The 18,032-nt window shown below is 41.8% G+C and overlaps 2 protein-coding genes across 2 annotated transcripts; both read right to left on the reverse strand.

Annotated features, from left to right (window-relative positions):
* Positions 1-847: 847 nt before the first annotated feature.
* LOC110524660 (forkhead box protein F2) lies at positions 848-7,008 on the reverse strand. Its single transcript, XM_021604505.3, has 2 exons — positions 4,874-7,008; positions 848-1,995 (listed from the first exon to the last, which is right to left on the reverse strand). Exons 1-2 carry the CDS (start codon positions 5,844-5,846, stop codon positions 1,817-1,819), a joined length of 1,152 nt encoding a protein of 383 aa, XP_021460180.3. The 5' UTR covers positions 5,847-7,008; the 3' UTR covers positions 848-1,816.
* A 5,551-nt stretch (positions 7,009-12,559) lies between these two features.
* On the reverse strand, positions 12,560-17,139 carry LOC110524661 (forkhead box protein Q1-like). The gene has a single exon (XM_021604506.3). The coding sequence runs from the start codon at positions 14,176-14,178 to the stop codon at positions 13,123-13,125; it is 1,056 nt and encodes a 351-aa protein (XP_021460181.1). The 5' UTR covers positions 14,179-17,139; the 3' UTR covers positions 12,560-13,122.
* Positions 17,140-18,032: the final 893 nt, after the last annotated feature.

The following is an 18,032-nucleotide window of genomic DNA, read 5'->3' on the forward strand; positions in this document are numbered from 1 at the left end:
CACATCTCCATAAATGTGGCCCTCTGCAGCTCGTTTGTTTACAAGTTCTTAAAAAATGTGCAATCCTGAAAAATCTGCTACGAGGCCGGGGGGTAGAGGTCTGGTGACGCGGAAGACTTTCCGCTGTGGAACCAGGCAGGCTGGCCCAGGCTGTAGATGGCGCAATGAGACAACACAAATTCCTAAGTCTCCAACGTCGTCAGTCGAGTTTGTAAACAATCTAGACTGTTGTAGGCCTACGTAAATAGAAATGACCTAGGCCTACTCTACTTAACACTCACCAAGTATTCGGAAAAAGTAAATTAGATTGTATTAAACACCAGCTGCCTTTTATCTCACGAAGTCTATGGGTAAATATTGATAATGCAGCTCACTGTCTACGATAAAGACATGCAGCGAGTTGTATAGCCGTCGCCTTATTTCATTTCCCCCCATTCTTACTATACCATAAGATAAAAATCCTTACATAATTATCCTCGTGGCTCAAAGTATACAATGCTTCTCTTCAAATGATCATTCGTTTTCCACAACATTTATATCTAGTTATTAAATGGGATTGTTTTAAAATGGACCTAGAATCCACGCTTTTGATTTACCTTTGCTTCACCTTCTTTAAGCACGTTTTTTACGTTACAAAGTGTTATCATACAAAACAAAGACGTTGAATTTGGTTATTAAAAGTATGCCTGTGAATGCCAAATAATCAAATTTACACCGACTCAAATCTAATATGAACCACAAATCTCCATAAATTATCAACAAAGATAATAGGCCTATAATAATAGTAAATTCCAATGATTAGCCTATAATTAGCATGCTATATTTCTGAGAGACAAGCAGGCAGGTATAGCGGAAAATATATCAGCTTTATTGAAACACTTTACAACGAGGAAAATTAAGCTAATCTCAAAAAGGGTATACAATAAGTGCAAATTTGTTGCAATTTTTGTTATAAAAAGCTTTGTGTATGTGCATGTACTTTTATAGATCAGAACAGAGGCCTAGTTACATAAAATATAGGCTATGTGTTTGCACAAGTAATGACAGCAAACACATAATTATAATCGTTTTGAAACTTATTTTGAAGAAGAAAACGTTGGCCAATAGAGAACAGAATAAGGCAAAGTGGTTTCATTGTCATAAGCGTTTGTGCTTTCCCACTGGGCAAAAACGTGTTGAACGTTGTTTCCACATCATTTCAACCAACAACAAAAAAATCTATGTGATGACGTCGAATCAACGTGGAAACCCCATTGGATTGGCAAAAAGTCATCAACATAAGGGCATTCCCACTGAGCACGCACTGGTTGAATCAACGTTGTTTCCACATCATTTCAATGAAATTAAGTTGAACCAACATGGAATAGACGTTGAATTGACGTCTGTGCCCAGTGGGTTTCGTCTTTTTCCCCCCTAACTTTTAACCTGAACCCAATGACATGGTGATTTTTGGGGGGATTTCCCGTTGAGTTCACAATAGTTGACAACTCAAACAAATGTAAATAAAAATTAGAGGTTGAACTGACATCTGTGCCCAGTGGGTCCTTCACTTCAGAAACAGTTAGTGCATAATATACTGTCCTTCATTTAGACCAATCAAGACGACGAAAATATATCCTGACTCGAGAAGTTTTTCCAGACTCTCAAAAATAGGCTACTGTCCCCATTGTTCGATCTCATCAGTAAGATGACAGGCCATTTATTTGGGTTTAAACTGTCGCCAGACATGTATAACATCAGTTTAAATTGCTCGATTTTGTGTTCATTCTCATCTCCGGAGCACAGTTTGGGCCTTTACGCGCACTACATTTCCTGCTCACATCACACACGGTTTGACGTCTTGACAAAGGCTTTGGTGATGGTGGTGATGGTGATGATGATGATAGTACGATCCACTGGCTGAGGGATGGAACGAGGAGATGCCGTTAAAATTCAGGACAAAATCCTTCCTGTCGACCACGGGTGAGGAGTGGCTTTGGTAGCGAGGGATCCCCACTGAGAGAGAGAGAGAGAGAGAGAGAGAGAGAGAGAGATTGGAGCTCTTCAAAATATATGAACAATACAGTTCTTCTCCCCTCCTTCTAACTTTATCTTTCTATAAGTTTATAGAATTGTTTTACATACTCGTGTGTGGCATAGAGGAGCAGTCAGACATTAGTATTATTCAGAAATATTTATATATTGTAAATGCTTGACTTTTCAACAACAACAAAAAACAGTTTTCTTTCAGAATATAGGATAACAACACTCTGACGTTTATGCATTACATTGACTATGTGTAAAAATATGTTATAGTATTCAGTGTATTATGTAGCCTATTTTTCTGATATAGATTTTAAGGTTTGAAATTGACACATCTTCCAATAATTTGGCCAGTAAACAATGCGGAGACGTAGTCCCATAACACCACGCGAATAAATAAGAAATCACTCTCAGTGAATCTATAGATTCAGTAATCGATCACGGTAGGGACATTTGTTCATTTGTTATTTTACTAGACTATGTTATATTATGTTATGTTGACCTGTAATACATTATTAATTGCTGAATAAACAGGGATTTGCTGGCCTTTTGAGAATAGGTAAAATAATGACCATGTCTCCGTCCTTAGTATTTCCATTTCAGGAGAATGCCACTAAAACAATCAATCCAAAGAAACTGCATGTGTTATGCCTATTTCCTCTTCAGAATTATTCAAATTGAACCATGCAATTAATTCACTGTATACAATATGTTATTTGGATGTGTGCAAATTAGATGCATAGACCCTAGACATGTAGCCTCTGCTCATGCTGAGCTAAATATACATTCGAGCAGCAGTCTCCTTTAATTAAAAAATCAGCCAAACGGAAACCACTATCAAGACTTGACTTCTGAATCTCTGCATTCTCAATACTAGCATCTCTAATGTTTGTTGAGTTTAGTTGAGTTGGTGCACATATTTTACGTGAGCCCCTCTCATTTGTGACTGTTGTAGTATGTGTACACAGATATTTGACCTAGAGAATGTTTAGTCTTACATTTTTAGTCTTTAACTTAACATGATCTGGTTAAACTGAAGTTAAGAGTGATTTGATGGGCATATAATAATCAAACAGCCTCGTTATGTTTCAGTGCTTTTCTACACCAATTGGCATCCATATCGTTCACAAAGAGGTATGAAATATTAATTAGGTCAGGGTGCTTATGTTTTCCCTCCTTGATTGTCCATTTCTCCAGAGGGCCATATAGACAGTAGCAACATCACACGTGCTAATTCATCATAATTATAGGTCTTACGGCCCAAAATTATTTTCAGACAAATAATTGATTCGGTAAAATAAGAACATAGGTCCTGTCATAGATAGGTATGTATATATCAGGACAGCTACACTGTCAGAGTGATAGTGAGGAGAAGGAAATGGGGAGAGTGACAGAGAGCGTGATCCTCATCAAGTTCATAAGGACTCCAGATGTGACGCCTGTACCCGCAGTGTGCGGTGTTTTCTCTCCTCGAGACTGCAGGCATTTATCCTGATGGTCCTGCCTCGCGCTGCAGCCTTTGCGCCCCATTTTCAGAGACAACACACCCGCCGTGATTGACAGTCGTCATGAGGCGTGTAAGACCCCGCTAGCACAGATAACAGCTTATCCTCTAAATAGTTACAAGAAGTCGCGTAAAGTTTAACAAGGCTTGGAGTCTCTTGTGGGTAGGTATAGGCCTATGCGCTTGTTTAAATCCTCTTCTTCAGTGTGATCCGACTCGTACAGCCTTTGTTTAGGTAACCCCCGAGGCTTTAGAAGGAATAATTCCGCTCTCAGAAATCCCTTGGACTTTTATTAAAGCCTCGATAAATTAGAAGCATTTTAAACTAGATGAACATTAACTAAATTACAAGTGGTCAACTGGCCTAAGGAGCAATGCGTATAATGTGGCTATAATTATGGCCCATTGCGTCGAGCTCCTATCCAAACATTTATGTAAACAAGAACGCAGCCTCATACATTATTTTTTCCCAAGGCCTAGCCTATATATTCAAGAACAGTTTTCAACTATTTTGTTCATTTCCGTTGTAAGAAGCTGTGGTTGCTCTTATATTTCCCACCTCATCTGAATTGTCCTTATAATAAATAATGCATGCATATTTGTGTCTTTGAGTCCCTCAAATAGGATTATTTCGGCCTATGTCATTCAAATTGTTTCCTCAGTTCCACAACAGAATATAGTTGCAAACTAATAATCAGAAATACAATACAATTATTTTAACCCATAAAATTGGGAAGCTTTTTTGCCATAACACAACCTGCAATGTGAAGGAGATGCATCCACGTGAACCAGTCATTTTAATTAAATTATATGAATATAACATTACATCGAAAATGCATTAAGAGACATATGCATCTCCAACATAGTTTTATAGAGGTATTACAAATGCAAGTCATTACATATTTAGGTCGCAACAACTCACTTTTATATTAGTATAATTATTTTCTTTGCCAAAGTTTTGATTAATCTGCGTATCACACATATCAAAGTTGTAACTGTTAATGATATTCAACTAGACTACATTTGGTTCTGCATGTAGTAGATTGTCTAAAAGACCGTCTATAAGATTTTCGGCATATTGTCTATAAGGTAGGCCAACTATAATTTTCACAAATACAAATTTAGCAATTTTATAGGCTATTACGCATTGCGTAAAGTTGCGTTTTTAGCCTCCAGAAAACAGCATGACTGACCAAAGAGCAAGTCAATTGTCAACCTGCAAATATTTTTGTTTGCCACGTGTATAAAAAATGCAGTACTTTTTGTGATTGACCAAGTGTTATTACGCATGACATTTCACATCTATATATTAACGTGTTATGACTTGATTTACACAACGTTTATTACCTGAGATATCGGCGGTGTCCCTGGCGTTCTGGTGGAGGTAGCTCTGCTCCAGGGAGTAGGGGGACATACCAGAGTGTAGCCCAGAGGACGCCGGGCTGCTGGAGGCCAGAGGCTGCTGCTTGATGTACGGGGAGCCGCCGGGAGACGCCCAGTGTCCGGAGGTACTGGCATATGGAGAATGACCGTGACCGTCCAACGCACTGGCCATAGCCGGGGACGAGGGCACAGGGCTGCTGCTACTGTCCGGTCCACCGTATTCCCCGTTGGACGTTACCGGACAGCTGGCCATGTACGTGGACCCGGGGCTCGGGGACATGTGAGGTACGTGGTGGCCACTAAGCCCTTCGTAGCCACCTGCCATGGAGTTGGTCATCATGTCCAAGTTGTAACTGTTGCTATGACACGCAAGAGACCCGGGCGCCTGAAACTCAAAGCTCTGCGGCAAAATGGACGTACCGAAGCCTATCCCGTTCATCATCCGGTACATGGGCTTTAGGGCTTGGCATTTTCTCCGGAAGCCCCTGGGTCTGCGGCGGAACGAGCCCTCTTCGAACATGAACTCGCTGGCCGGGTCGATGGTCCAGTAGTGGCCTTTGCCTGGCCTGCCCAGCCCTTTTGGCAGCTTGATAAAGCACTCGTTTAGGGAAAGGTTGTGCCGGACGGAGTTCTTCCAGCCCTGGTAGGATCCTCTGAAGAAGGGGAACCGGGCCTGGAGAAACTGATAGATCTCACTTAGAGTCAGCCTCTTGGTGGGTGAGCTCTGTATCGCCATGACGATGAGCGCAATGTAGGAGTAGGGAGGCTTCTCTGGTCGCCTCAGTCCGGAGTTCGCCTTCTTGCCTTTGGCCCCGGTCGAGGAACTGTCCATGGGGGCCTGTGGGCTTATCATGGCGGGGTGCAGGACACCGGAGGCCGGGCTGGACCTCAGGGAAGGTGGTGGGTCCAGCTGCTGCTGAGACGTCTCGGTCGTCATCTCTGCTCCGCTGACGCACTGCGTAGCTGAGCAGTAACGTGAGGAGAGAAAGAGATATGGGGGAAGATGAGAAAGAGAGATGGGGGAAAGAGGAGAGTGAGATTGAGCAAGAGATCTAGAGAAAGAAAAAGGGACGTATATGATTCAAATAAGGTGATAGCAAGTAATGTCTCTTCTACTCAAAGTCCTCTACAAATCACACACGCCGTTGGTCTTCGGAATTCAACAAAAAAGGGCTTGGAGAGGAAAAACTATCTTCCGTTCTGTTGGACTCTCCTATTACGCAGAAAATCTGCAGCGAGTTCGCAGTGTCAGAATGTGGGAGAGAGATGAGAGCAGAGTATCCAGTGAGGGCTGGAGCGCTCGCTATAATGCGGCGTTTTGCGGAGGTTCAGTTCGACACAGAGGCTCCGGTGCGGTTCGGTATCACCGTGGCGGTGAGTGCAGCTCTGCGGCGCACCGGGTGGCCATCGCCCGCCTTAATCCCTAAAGGGGAGGAAACGCGAAGACTCCTCAATTTAGTGCGCGAGGCCGCTCAGCCAAACAAAACGCGACCACCTATCATTTCGTAAATCTTTCTTTCCTCTAAGACCCCCCCATCTCCAAACCCCCCCCCCCTGAAATCAGTGACGACTAGAGCCCCCCTCCCATTCCACCGCCAGTCGCTGCAGCAGAGTCAAGCCCCTCTCTCTATATCTCGCACCCCCTCCCTCTTCCACCCTCTCTCTTTCCCCTGCTCTCTGACATCTCAAAAACACGCAATTATGCCATCTATCAAACCTCCCCAGACATTCCAATCAACAGCGTCACACGCCAGCACACAAGGCAAAGAGCTCCATCTCCAACACTCTTCTTGCATGTTGTTGCCTGTTGCTAAGTGTCATTATACTGAATAACGGAAACATTTTCTGTAATGAAATACTGAGGGTATAACAGTATAGGCAATTATATATTAGAGTAGACCTCTTAAATAAATATAAATTGCTTCTCTGTGTTGCCATGCAACAATATCATGTTGGATGGCCTACCGATCCAGTAAAGGAGGTGTTGTTGAAGCGACACATAGAACAAACTGTGTAGGCTCATAAATCTCGTAGTATAAATCCTATCTCATGTTTTCCTAGTTCGCTCAGAACCCAACCGTAAGAGTCACTACCGGGGGAAAGGTGGTTGTATTTCGCTGGGGTACATGCATGAGCAAGGGGGGGGGGGGGGGGGGGTTCTGAGTAAATGACTTTGACATGAGTGGAAGCAGGCTTTTTCCATCAAGAGCGGCCGGCCTTGGATACCACACACAGCGCACCAGTGTCAGTTTACAGCCCTAGGCTCGAGGCGGTCCCCTGGGCCCCGCGTTCATTAGAGAGAGAACCGAAATTAGGAGCGCGGGCGTCGACAGCTTCCTCCCCTATGAAGACAGACCATAATACAGATTTGTCCAACATAATGCAATTATTTAGTCTTAAAAGATAAAAGCCCTATGATCAATAATGATAACAACGAGAGAAATAGGATTTGTTCAGAAACGTGGTCTACAAATTCACAGTGTATTAATCCTGTTACAAGGTTGACACTATATGACACTATATTGCAGGCCTGCATCATGCAGATAGCTTATTTATACTGTGATGACTTTTATGGTTACCTTTGTTATGCCTGCATTTGATAGGGCCTACACTTCCTCGTTTTCAATTCAACCACCTAATGTTATATTTTTTTAAAACATATTGAGCTAAATATTCGTTTATATAGCCTAGTAGTTAAATAATGCAATCATTTTCAGTCATTTTTCAGTATGTATATGCTTTGTAAATAGCCGACCTATTATGTTTGGTAGTTGTATACGTTTATAATAAACAGCTCATTGTTACAGTTGAGTAGGTCTAGGCTATACAGAAATACAAAAAGACTACAAACAATATTTGTGCAAAATTGGTCATAGGCAAAAAATTATTAATATAACGTAAAATGTAGATTATCAATCTTAATTTGTACTGAAATCACATCACCCCATTCTGTTTGTATGCTTAGTCTCCCTCATTTCATTTCTACCACCTGGATTTGTTTTACACTGAGCTTTATTTTGTTTTATGCCGCTGAATTGAAACAGTTAGAAGGAAAGAGTAAACAACTGTATACAGTAGACTAGGCCTAAACCTCACATCAGAATATAATAATTTAAGGTTCAAACTGGGGCTACGGGATTTCATTTCTGCATTTATGATACGGGCATTATATATTGGGATAGTCGAGCTTTAGAAAGTCGACAGAAAATAAAATATGTAATAAACTAATCAGCTCCTCATCTATTTGTGTGTCTGTCTAACATTACCCCCGTCCTTTCATGTGTAGTCCTTAGATATAAAGGATTTTCAAACAATGGCCATCAACAATAACCTTTACACTTCACAACAAAGGATGTGAGGATAAAATCATTTTCCACCGTGACACAGAGAAGTTTGTGGAACCTAATGGCCTTAGAATTTCCTGCGACATCAGAACGTATGACCCCCGCAGTGATCAGGATGCCTCCGCGGCTAGGAGGAAACTTTGTTCTGCGCGAGAGCACTTTGAAGACTGGCCACTGCTTTTACGAGTTCACAGCAAAGCGCGTATAGGAGCTCTTATTATAGCTGTTTTGAAACATCTAGTAAACAACAATTATATCACATATTTACATGGGTTCTGGTTTTTAATAGTGATGGATATCCTTTGCATTTCTGTCCGAGTTTGATCCTTTTAGCCTGAAGAACACCAGCCTAGAACAATATAAATTGTTGTTTTTATCTTTGGTAAATATTGAAGTGTCAACTATAATATTATAGCTAATATTGCTTTAACGTCCCTGATTATTTATACAAAGGCTTACACCATTCAAATATTAGTTCATGAAAAATGTGGCTCAGAATTCTGTTTATGAATGTGTATTTAATATGTAGGATATTGCTGAATAATAAATGAATGAAGCGGTGCATTACATAAATTACAATTTTGCTTTATATTGTTTGACTTTTTGTTTTTGTTTTGATACGCCATAAAACGACACACTCTTTCCATAGGAACACAGGCCTGCTGGTTGTTGGCAGTGGTGGAAAAAGAAGTAAGGTATCATATTTGAGTAAAAGTAAAGATAACTTAATAGAAAATGACTCAAGTAAAAGTTAAAGTAACCCAGTAAAATACTACTTGAGTAAAAGTCTAAAAGCATTTGGTTTTAAATATACTTAAGTATCAAAAGTAAATCTAAAAGTGTGAATAATAAAAAAATATTAAGCAAACCAGACCGCACAATTTTCTTGTTTTTTATTTATTTACGGATAGCCAGGTGTCCAACACTCAGGCATAATTTACAAATGCTTCATTTGTGTTTAGTGAGTCCGCCAGAGCAGAGGCAGTAGGGATGAGGAGTGTGAATTGGACCATGTCCTGTCCTGCTAAGCATTCGAAATGTAATGAGTACTTTTGGGTGTTAGGGAAAATATATGGAGTAAAAAGTACATTATTTTCTTTAGGAATGTAATTAAGTAAAAGTAAAAGTTGTCAAAAATATAAATAGTAAAGTACAGATACCCCAAAAAACAAGTATATTCAAGTATTTTTAATGAAGTACTTTGCACCACTGGTTGTTGGTCTTTCTCATAGGCCTGTAGCCTACTTTGACTCCTCGCTTCTTTTGACAAGTGCCTACATCTTGCCTGAGCATTTTTTTCACTCATTTTGAAGAGATTAAATATAATTTAAATAGCTCTTTCCAGCGTATTTTAACGGCAATGTGAGTCTTTATGTCTTCTTTCAGGCGCCCAAGCAGCCGCGCTTCCTGTCCAGCTCAACTCTGGCTTTTGTGCTGAGAGTACCAGGTTCTTTCTCCAGAAGCTCAGGCGCGGTTCAGCGGCCTGCAGAGTGACTGACTGTTTGAACTTCCTAACATTGTGCCTGGACTCCAGGCCCAAACCCTGCTCCAGAACGACATAATATTTAGGTTTCTATTCAATCATTAGCGTTGAAGATCCGTATTATATACCGCGATTGACAATTAAATGTTCCCGCGGTGGCGGAGACTGCTTTCACGGTAAACACTGCTACGTCGGCTCAATCGGAAATGCCATTTGAACGTGGATCTTCCGGGATACTTCGGCGATACGTATTTATTAGGATACGCCATATCTTTAACTGGTTCCTGTTCCACACACCTGAGAGAGCTAGTCCTAGGCTACAGAATGAAAACATAACGGTGGCCTACATTGATGGAGCGTTCACCTGTTATTGCCGTCGGTGCTAGTGCTCTGCCCAGTGCGTAACATACAGGTGTGCTGTTCCGGGATTTCACCTGCAGGTTGCAGCATTGTTCCTGGAACGGGACTCAACCCTCTTACCTGTCACCTAGACCGCCGGGCGGACGTTTTGGTTTGCCCTAGCACTACACAGCTAAACAAAGCTTGATGATGAGTTGGTTATTTGAATCAGCTGTGTAGTGATAAGGGAAAAACTAAACGTGCATCCAAGGGGGGTCCCAGGACCGAGTTTGCAGACTGCTGAGTAAAACTATAGTGACATGTTTTATTTTTGTTAGCATAGTACAGTCCTAGGTCTATGCATCAATGTGCATGATTGAGGAGGACGGACAGGTCATGTTTTATGTCAAAATATTTGTACACATGCATTGTATTTGTAGAAACATGTATGGGCCTAAGCAAGAATGTCTTCCGTTCTATTTGTGCCCAGATCGACTGCCCAGGGACTGAAAACCCCTCGCAAGAAAGACAGGGTTAAATGCAAATGGAAAATGGCAAATGTATCAACACATTTGCTCTTTTACTTTTCAGATTTGATCGTTTATCAATTGAGCAATTTTTAAGATTATCTTTCTCATTAGCCTATAGGCTCATTTCTCATTGGTCCACAATAAAATATTGTACGATATGTTCTGTGTATACTATTTAATTTTATACTATACTATTTTACAATGTTTGTCTAGATACAGCACTTGCTAGTGATAGTCTGCAACTTTGTCAATAGCATTAGGCCTAACATTGTTAGGGTAACGGGAATCGTAATTAATGTGGGCAACACTACATGTGATGACGTCAAGGGTTTCCCTCAGGACGGTGGACAGCTCGAGACATCGCGTATGGACTGCATCCTTGCTTCTATGGATAACCCCCATATATCCCCTGTCGGTGTTGAAAGGTCTAATCATTTAGTTTTTATTGGAAGTGTGTTGTGATCATTTATAGACTTGGCGCATGAAGTAGCCAGCCAAAATGATTGTTTCTCGTTATTAAACCCTTACAATAGTCCAATCTGTATTTTGGTCATTTCATTTTTAAACATTGTTTTGGTAAAAGTTATTTGTATAGCTTATCGTTTAGCATACGCAGGTCTGTGTCTTCGTTGTTGTGGACAAGTCAGCTAAATGTCGCAATTCATCCCACATCTTTTTTTATATTCTAAAGATATTGTTGTAAATCTTACTCAGAAAATCAGGACATTTATTTAATGTTTGTCACGTGTTTAAAAAAATCCTCAACATAGCCTATAGCAGGATGAAAAAGGTCTAATATATATTTTTCAAATGTTGGTGATTTAAAAAAAACAAACATGAAATGCACTGTTTTATAGTAATAATAATAATAATAATAATAATAATAATAATAATTAGTAGTAGTATGTATTAGCCTATTATTTCAGTATGACATTTTGAATTGCGTGACTTGAAACGAGAACAAGCTACAAGGCAGAGTAAATTCAAATGTCATATTTGAACAAGCTATATTTGTTTGTACAATGCTTTTTGGAGACCCAGATCGCAGGCACGTTTCTTACCCTCGTGTGAACGGCACAGAACAGATCATGTTTAATGAGTACACCATAGCTTGGGTGGCATGCTATGGTAGGCCTACAATTTATCCTTAAGCATAAACCATAGTTTACATTTAAGAGATAGAGTGCATTTGTCCCAAGTCTGAGATTTCATCCTCGAAACCTATACAGAAGAGTTTGAGGAGACGTGTATGTTTTCACTGTGCTTAATAGATACTGTACATTATAACTACACATGATTTGCTAGTGTGCAGCTAAATGTCCGTAATAACTGAACTCAAACCCCCTCACTCGGAACAACCTTCCTAGACTTGTGTTGCAGTTAAAGTTAATGATCCTTCGTGTAAAGCGTCAGATTCTATGATTTACTTGACATAATTCAGCACTCCCCATTCTGGGACGGATCTCACCACCCTCAAATATTTAGAAATAGCTCAACCGAGCTGTAATTTGTGCCTAACAGTGTTGCTTCCTTAGCTGTGCTGTTCCGTGCGGTGCAGGCAGAGAGGAAGACAGAGGTAAGTATTGTAAATCTGTGAATGTATATCCCTCTCTGTGCCTAACATTGCTGTTTTCTAATTGTGCCTTGCCGTGCAGAGTAGGCAGATGTCTGAAATGATTGTATATCTTTTTCTTCATTCCTCTGGTACTTCAGCATGCTCGTTTAAGTGGTGAGTATGCCAAAACAGCGCCAGTGTTGCCAGGCGCTACGCCTTTCCAGTTCCAGGCAGATAGATATCGGATCTTCCACTGATCACCCATGCAAACTTTTTCCGCCCTCTGATTCCAAACACACTTCAAGTAGGCCTATACTTAATGGAAAAATATAGATGATTCTTTATTTTCCTTTAGGTAAAGATAAGGCAAGAACAATATAAAAAATGAAATACTCCTGGTTTGCGTCGATATTTTTTCCCCAATGAGTTTTTATTTTCTCTCATAAAAAATATTGTCCATGCATGAATCAATGTTTAGGAAATCATCCCGTGTATTTCCTTTCTTTTTGTGCAGCCTCCTTACATGGAGTAATCAACAATCCAACAAATATTTTAAAATACAATATTTTTCAGCAAGTCATACAAAACTACATCAACACATACATAGTACTATATTTTTCAAATCGTTGGCACATGGTAGCCGTCGTTTACATTAGAAATGACCTAAGAACCACGTAACAAACAAACAAACACACACACACACACACACACACACAGTGGAAAGGCATGTCAGATTGCAACTCATTTGCTTCGTCCTAGTAGTAACCAGATAGAAATAAAGTCATGACAACAATAACATATTACGTTATTCATCACCGCTAAACGACTTGTTATAATCAGAAACAGTTAATTAAATGCACTGAAATGCCCTTTTTAAGACATTCGAAAAACGTAGAGCGCATAGGAAAGTGCACATGGCAAATTTAAGATACATAATTACATTATCGTCTGTTACGTTGGCTTTAGGAGAGCAATGAATCTATCTGGAAAGGATGACAGCTGCCAACTCGCGCTGTGTGCATTTTCACAGGGGAGAAAGCAGCCTCGGAGTTTGGCATGTGGCCCTGCGACGTCATGTGGAGAGCTGTGAGTGGGTCCCTGGTGTGCTCTGCGTGCTCAGCGAGGCTGCACCTGTACACGTTCAACATGTGTGACGCGCCGGTGCTGACCTGGTGGTAAGAGTGCTGTGCATGTGCATGTGCCATAACAGCGGGTAGCGGTGGGTAGGCCAGTGTGTAGGGCAGCATGTGGTGAGAACCCGCGGGCCAGTAGAGCCGGTGGGCACCGGGGTTGGCATGTGCACTGTCTCTATCGGTGTGGTCTCTGTCCTCCCTACGTATGAAGGGCTTGCTGAGGATGCTATCGATGGAGAAGGAGCTGGAAGAGCTGGAGAACTTGGCTCCCATCACCCTCTCCTCCCGGGAGGGAACAGAAGCAGGGGCCGAGATGCGAGTCTCCTCGCCTGGTGTCTGGATGTCAGGGGTCTCGGTGTCCTTATTGGAACCACCGGACCGGCCCTTAGTGATGCGCTTCCTCCTGCGACGGAACACCCCGTCAGCGAAGGTGTACTCGCTGTGCGGGTTCAGCATCCAGTAGTTGTCCTTGCCCCATGGCCTGGAAGGGTCCCGGAGCACTTTGAGGAAACAGTCGTTCAGCGACAGGTTGTGGCGCACCGAGTTCCTCCACCCGGTGTAGCTGCCCCGGAAGAACGGGAACTTCTTCATCAAGTAGTCGTTGATCTCGGCCAGAGTCAACCTGCCGCTGCCGGAGTCCCGGATGGCCATGGCGATGAGTGCGATGTAGGAGTAGGGCGGCTTAGGTCTGCGGGTGTAGGGCTTTCCCTTGCCATCGCTGCTGCTCGGGGTAGCAGGTGCCGGGCTGTTGGCCACGCAGTCCCCGTCTGAGCCCAGCTCGTCCCCGGATAGGGGAGAGGGGACGCTACCTTCCGCATCACTGTGACTGCAAACCTCCATAGGCTTCTGAACGAAGTGGCTTGCGGAGAACACTTCAAGTTTCATTTTTATATGTATTGTTTTCCCCCTTCTCCTCTCACCTGTCAGTGTGTAGCTGTCAGAGTTCGTTGCAGTACAGCGCGATTCTCCTAATCAGAAAGTAAGAAAATCTGTCTGTCTGTTGTTGTTCTTTAGAGAGGCGCAGGTGTAGCCAGTGAGTCTGTTTCAGTGGTGGAGTCAGTGCACCTGTCTGTCTGTTTCGGTCCGAGGAGCTCCGATGTACAGAGGAACGGGAGGCACCCAAACTCGTGCCTGTTTAGCAGTTGAAAGTAGATTTGTCTCCGGAGACACACGCGCCCTGTTATAATATAATCCCTCCGCGAGGGACAGCCCACGGGGGGCGTGGTCTAGCGTCTCAAACTCAGAGTAATCTCAAATCCATTGAAGCGATTGAGGGATTTATGATTGCACGCTCCTTTGTGCCACACAGGAGTATGTAAAACAAACATAAACATATAGAAAGCTAAAGTTAGAAGGAGGAGGGGAGAAGAACTATGTGTATTGTTCATATATTTTAGAGCTCCAATCTCACTCCCTCTCTCTCGCTCTCTCTCTCTCACACACACACACACACACACACACACACACACACACACACACACACACACACACACACACACACACACATACACACACATACACACACACCTGAGTGACTCACCTGCGTGACTGTAGATTGTGTACCAGAAAAGAGTTTCGCCTTAGATGGCGTGCATTTACCAGACAGGCACACACAGATGTGTTTACGTTTGTAATGTTTATGTTTGTAGAGAATCTCAGGTCACTCTTGAATTGATTTACAATTATATTTAATCGATACATTTACAGAGGTTCTGAACTAAAACACCTTGCTCGAGGTCTAATCTAACATTTCCGTTCCTTTGCATAATAACCACCCAGCTAGCACATTTGGTTCCTTGGAAGTTGTGGGAAAATAAAATGGAAAGAATTTTAAACATTCTGAGAATGGAAGTAAAAATATTGCCTGTTCTGCGCACTAACATTTTTAGGTTGCATGGAGGTTCTACTATGTACTACGTTTTACTATGGTTTTCTGAAAGTTTTCATGGGAGGTTTAATTAACATTCTGAGAATTAACATGATAGGTTATTTGAAAGTAATTAAAGTTCTGAGAACATATTTCATTAAGACGATTTATAACACTGCTACATTACATGGCCAAAAGTAGGTGGACAGCCCTTCAAATTAGTGGATTCGGCGATTTCAGCCACACCCGTCACTGACAGGTGTATCAAATCTAGCAAACAGCCATGCAATCTCCATAAACAAACATTGGCAATAGAATGTACTGAAGAGCTCAGTGACTTTCAACGTGGCACGTCATAGGATGTCACCTTTCCAACAAGTCAGTTCATCAAATTTCTGACCTGCTAGAGCTGCCCTGCAACTGTAAGTGTTGTTATTGTGAAGTGGAAACGTCTAGGAGAGCCAGTGAAGTGGAAGGCCACACATGCTTACAGAACGTTACCGGCAATTTCTAAAGCTCGTAAAGCGTAAAAGTCCTCTGTCCTCAGTTGCAACATTCACTACCGAGTTCCAAACTGCCTCTGGAATCAACGTCAGCACAATAACTGTTCGTCGGTAGCTTCATTAAATAGGTTTTCATGGCCTAGCCAACACTAGCCTAAGATCACCATAGGCAAGGCCAAGCATCGGCTGGAGTGGTGTTAAAGCTTGTCGCCATTGGACTCTGGAGCAGTGGAAATGCGTTCTCTGGAGTGATGAATCAGGCTTCACCATCTGGCAGTCCGACAGGCAAATCTGGGTTTGGTGGCTGCCAGGAGAACACTACCTGCCCCAATGCATGGTACCAACTGTAAAGTTTGGTGGAGGAGGAAAATGGTCTAGGGCTGTTTTTCATGGTTCAAGCTAGAACCCTTAGTTCCAGGGAAGGGAAATCTTAACGCTACAGCATACGATGACATTCTAGATGATTCTGTGCTTCCAACTTTGTGGCAACAGTTTAGGGAAGGCCCTTTCCTGTTTCAGTATGTTGCCCCCGTGCACAAGGCGAGGTCCATACAGAAATGGTTTGTCGAGATCGGTGTGGAAGAACTTGACTGGCCTGCACAGAGCCTTGACCTCAACCCCATCAAATACCTTTGGGATGAATTGGAACGTCGACTGCGAGCCAGGCCTAATCGCCCAACATCAGTGCCCGACCTCACTAATGCTCCTGTGGCTAAATGGAATCAAGTCCCCACAGTAATGTTCAAACATCTAGTGGAAAGCCTTCCCAGAAGAGTGGAGGCTGTTATAGCAGCAAAGGGGGACCAAATCCATGTTTAATGCCCATGATTTTAGAATGACATGTTCAACAAGCAGGTGTCCACATTGGTCGTGTAGTGTAGCTTAGTTTGGGTTAACTGTTCTTAACTGCAAGCACAGATAGGACACAAGGAAATTCATTTGTTTAGGCATTAATCATGCAAACACATGTATTTTTATTGTCACACAGTGTCAGTGAGATTCGAATTTATGATCTTCTGTTCTTTATCGATGGAATTTGTCCACTGCACAACCAGGATGGAGATAGCGTGCCATGTTTTTTAAAGTCATACAACGCTGTTCATTTTAGTCTTTTCAAACAGACCCCATTTCAAAGGAAACAAGCAGTCATTAAGATCAGGTGTGACCATTGAGTGGGCCCGCCAACACACCTGAACATACTCAACAAGGTAGAAAATAAAAGTTTTGTTTATGCTGAGAACGGAATGTATATGTTTTTAAATAACATTCTTATAACTTTTAAAGTTTTCTTGTGGTTTTCATGGAAAGTTTTCTTAACGTTCTCGAAACAATTAAATTTGAATAGACCCATGAGGAAACCTGTAGGAAATCCTTATGCTGAAGTACTGACATTCCCACCAGTGGAGAACGTCCCTAGAACATTACCAATATTGAAATGAATTGTAACCATGTGTGAAGTAATAAAATACCAAGAAAATAACGCTTTTTTGTCAAGTTCCTTAAATGTGTTGAGAATGTTCCAAAGCCAAGAAACTATCCTGCACCATTCACAGAAAGTTGTCGGAAGTTCGTATTCAAATTGCCTCTTGAAAAAAAAACAAAGATCAACAAAAGAGGAAAGAAGTCTTTGAATCATCCCCTCTTCTGTTATGTATCTATCAGGCATCTTAATCTGTCTTTAATGTTAGGAGCTCTGAAAGTTCCTCCCAGAGAATAACATACCCCCCCCCCACAAAGTTTAAGAGCTATATCAAAGGTTGTGCATAAAACACACGCATGCATACACACACACTGTTTTTTAGCCTTATCCTAAAGTACATTTTACATTCTTAAATTCAGGCCCCATGATAATACAAGGTGTTGGGGCCTCCTCCATCAACATATGACTTCTCTGGAAAGGGGAAGTACTGCTGAGTCAATACCGAGATGACAACACAGTAAAAATAGATGGGATTAGGTTAGCTCCATAGTAATGAAATATGTAAACTCTGGTTAAAATAAAGGCAAGGCCTGCATTTGCAAAGCGAGGATTACCTGAAAGGTCACGTATAGTTCACAGAATGGCACAGAAGTTCAAATGAAAGGGAAACAAAACGTTGAATTGAAGTTTGTGCCCAGTGGATTAGTGCTTGACATGCAGTAGTTTATACCAACGAGACCAGGAGAGTGATGAGACCACTTGGCGACATGGGTGGTCTGAGATTTTTAACTCTAGACCTATAGCCTATATCAGCATTATTTATCTCATCAGTGCATATGTTTTTATCACTTCACAGAATTCTCTCTCTCTCTCTCTCTCTCTTTCTCTCTCTCTCAATTCAATTCAATTAAATTTCAATTAAGGGCTTTATTGGCGTGTTTACAAGTGA

This window comes from Oncorhynchus mykiss, chromosome 5 (assembly GCF_057628025.1).
Source record: "Oncorhynchus mykiss isolate SJ-2025 chromosome 5, ASM5762802v1, whole genome shotgun sequence".
Classification (NCBI taxonomy): Eukaryota; Metazoa; Chordata; class Actinopteri; order Salmoniformes; family Salmonidae; genus Oncorhynchus; species Oncorhynchus mykiss.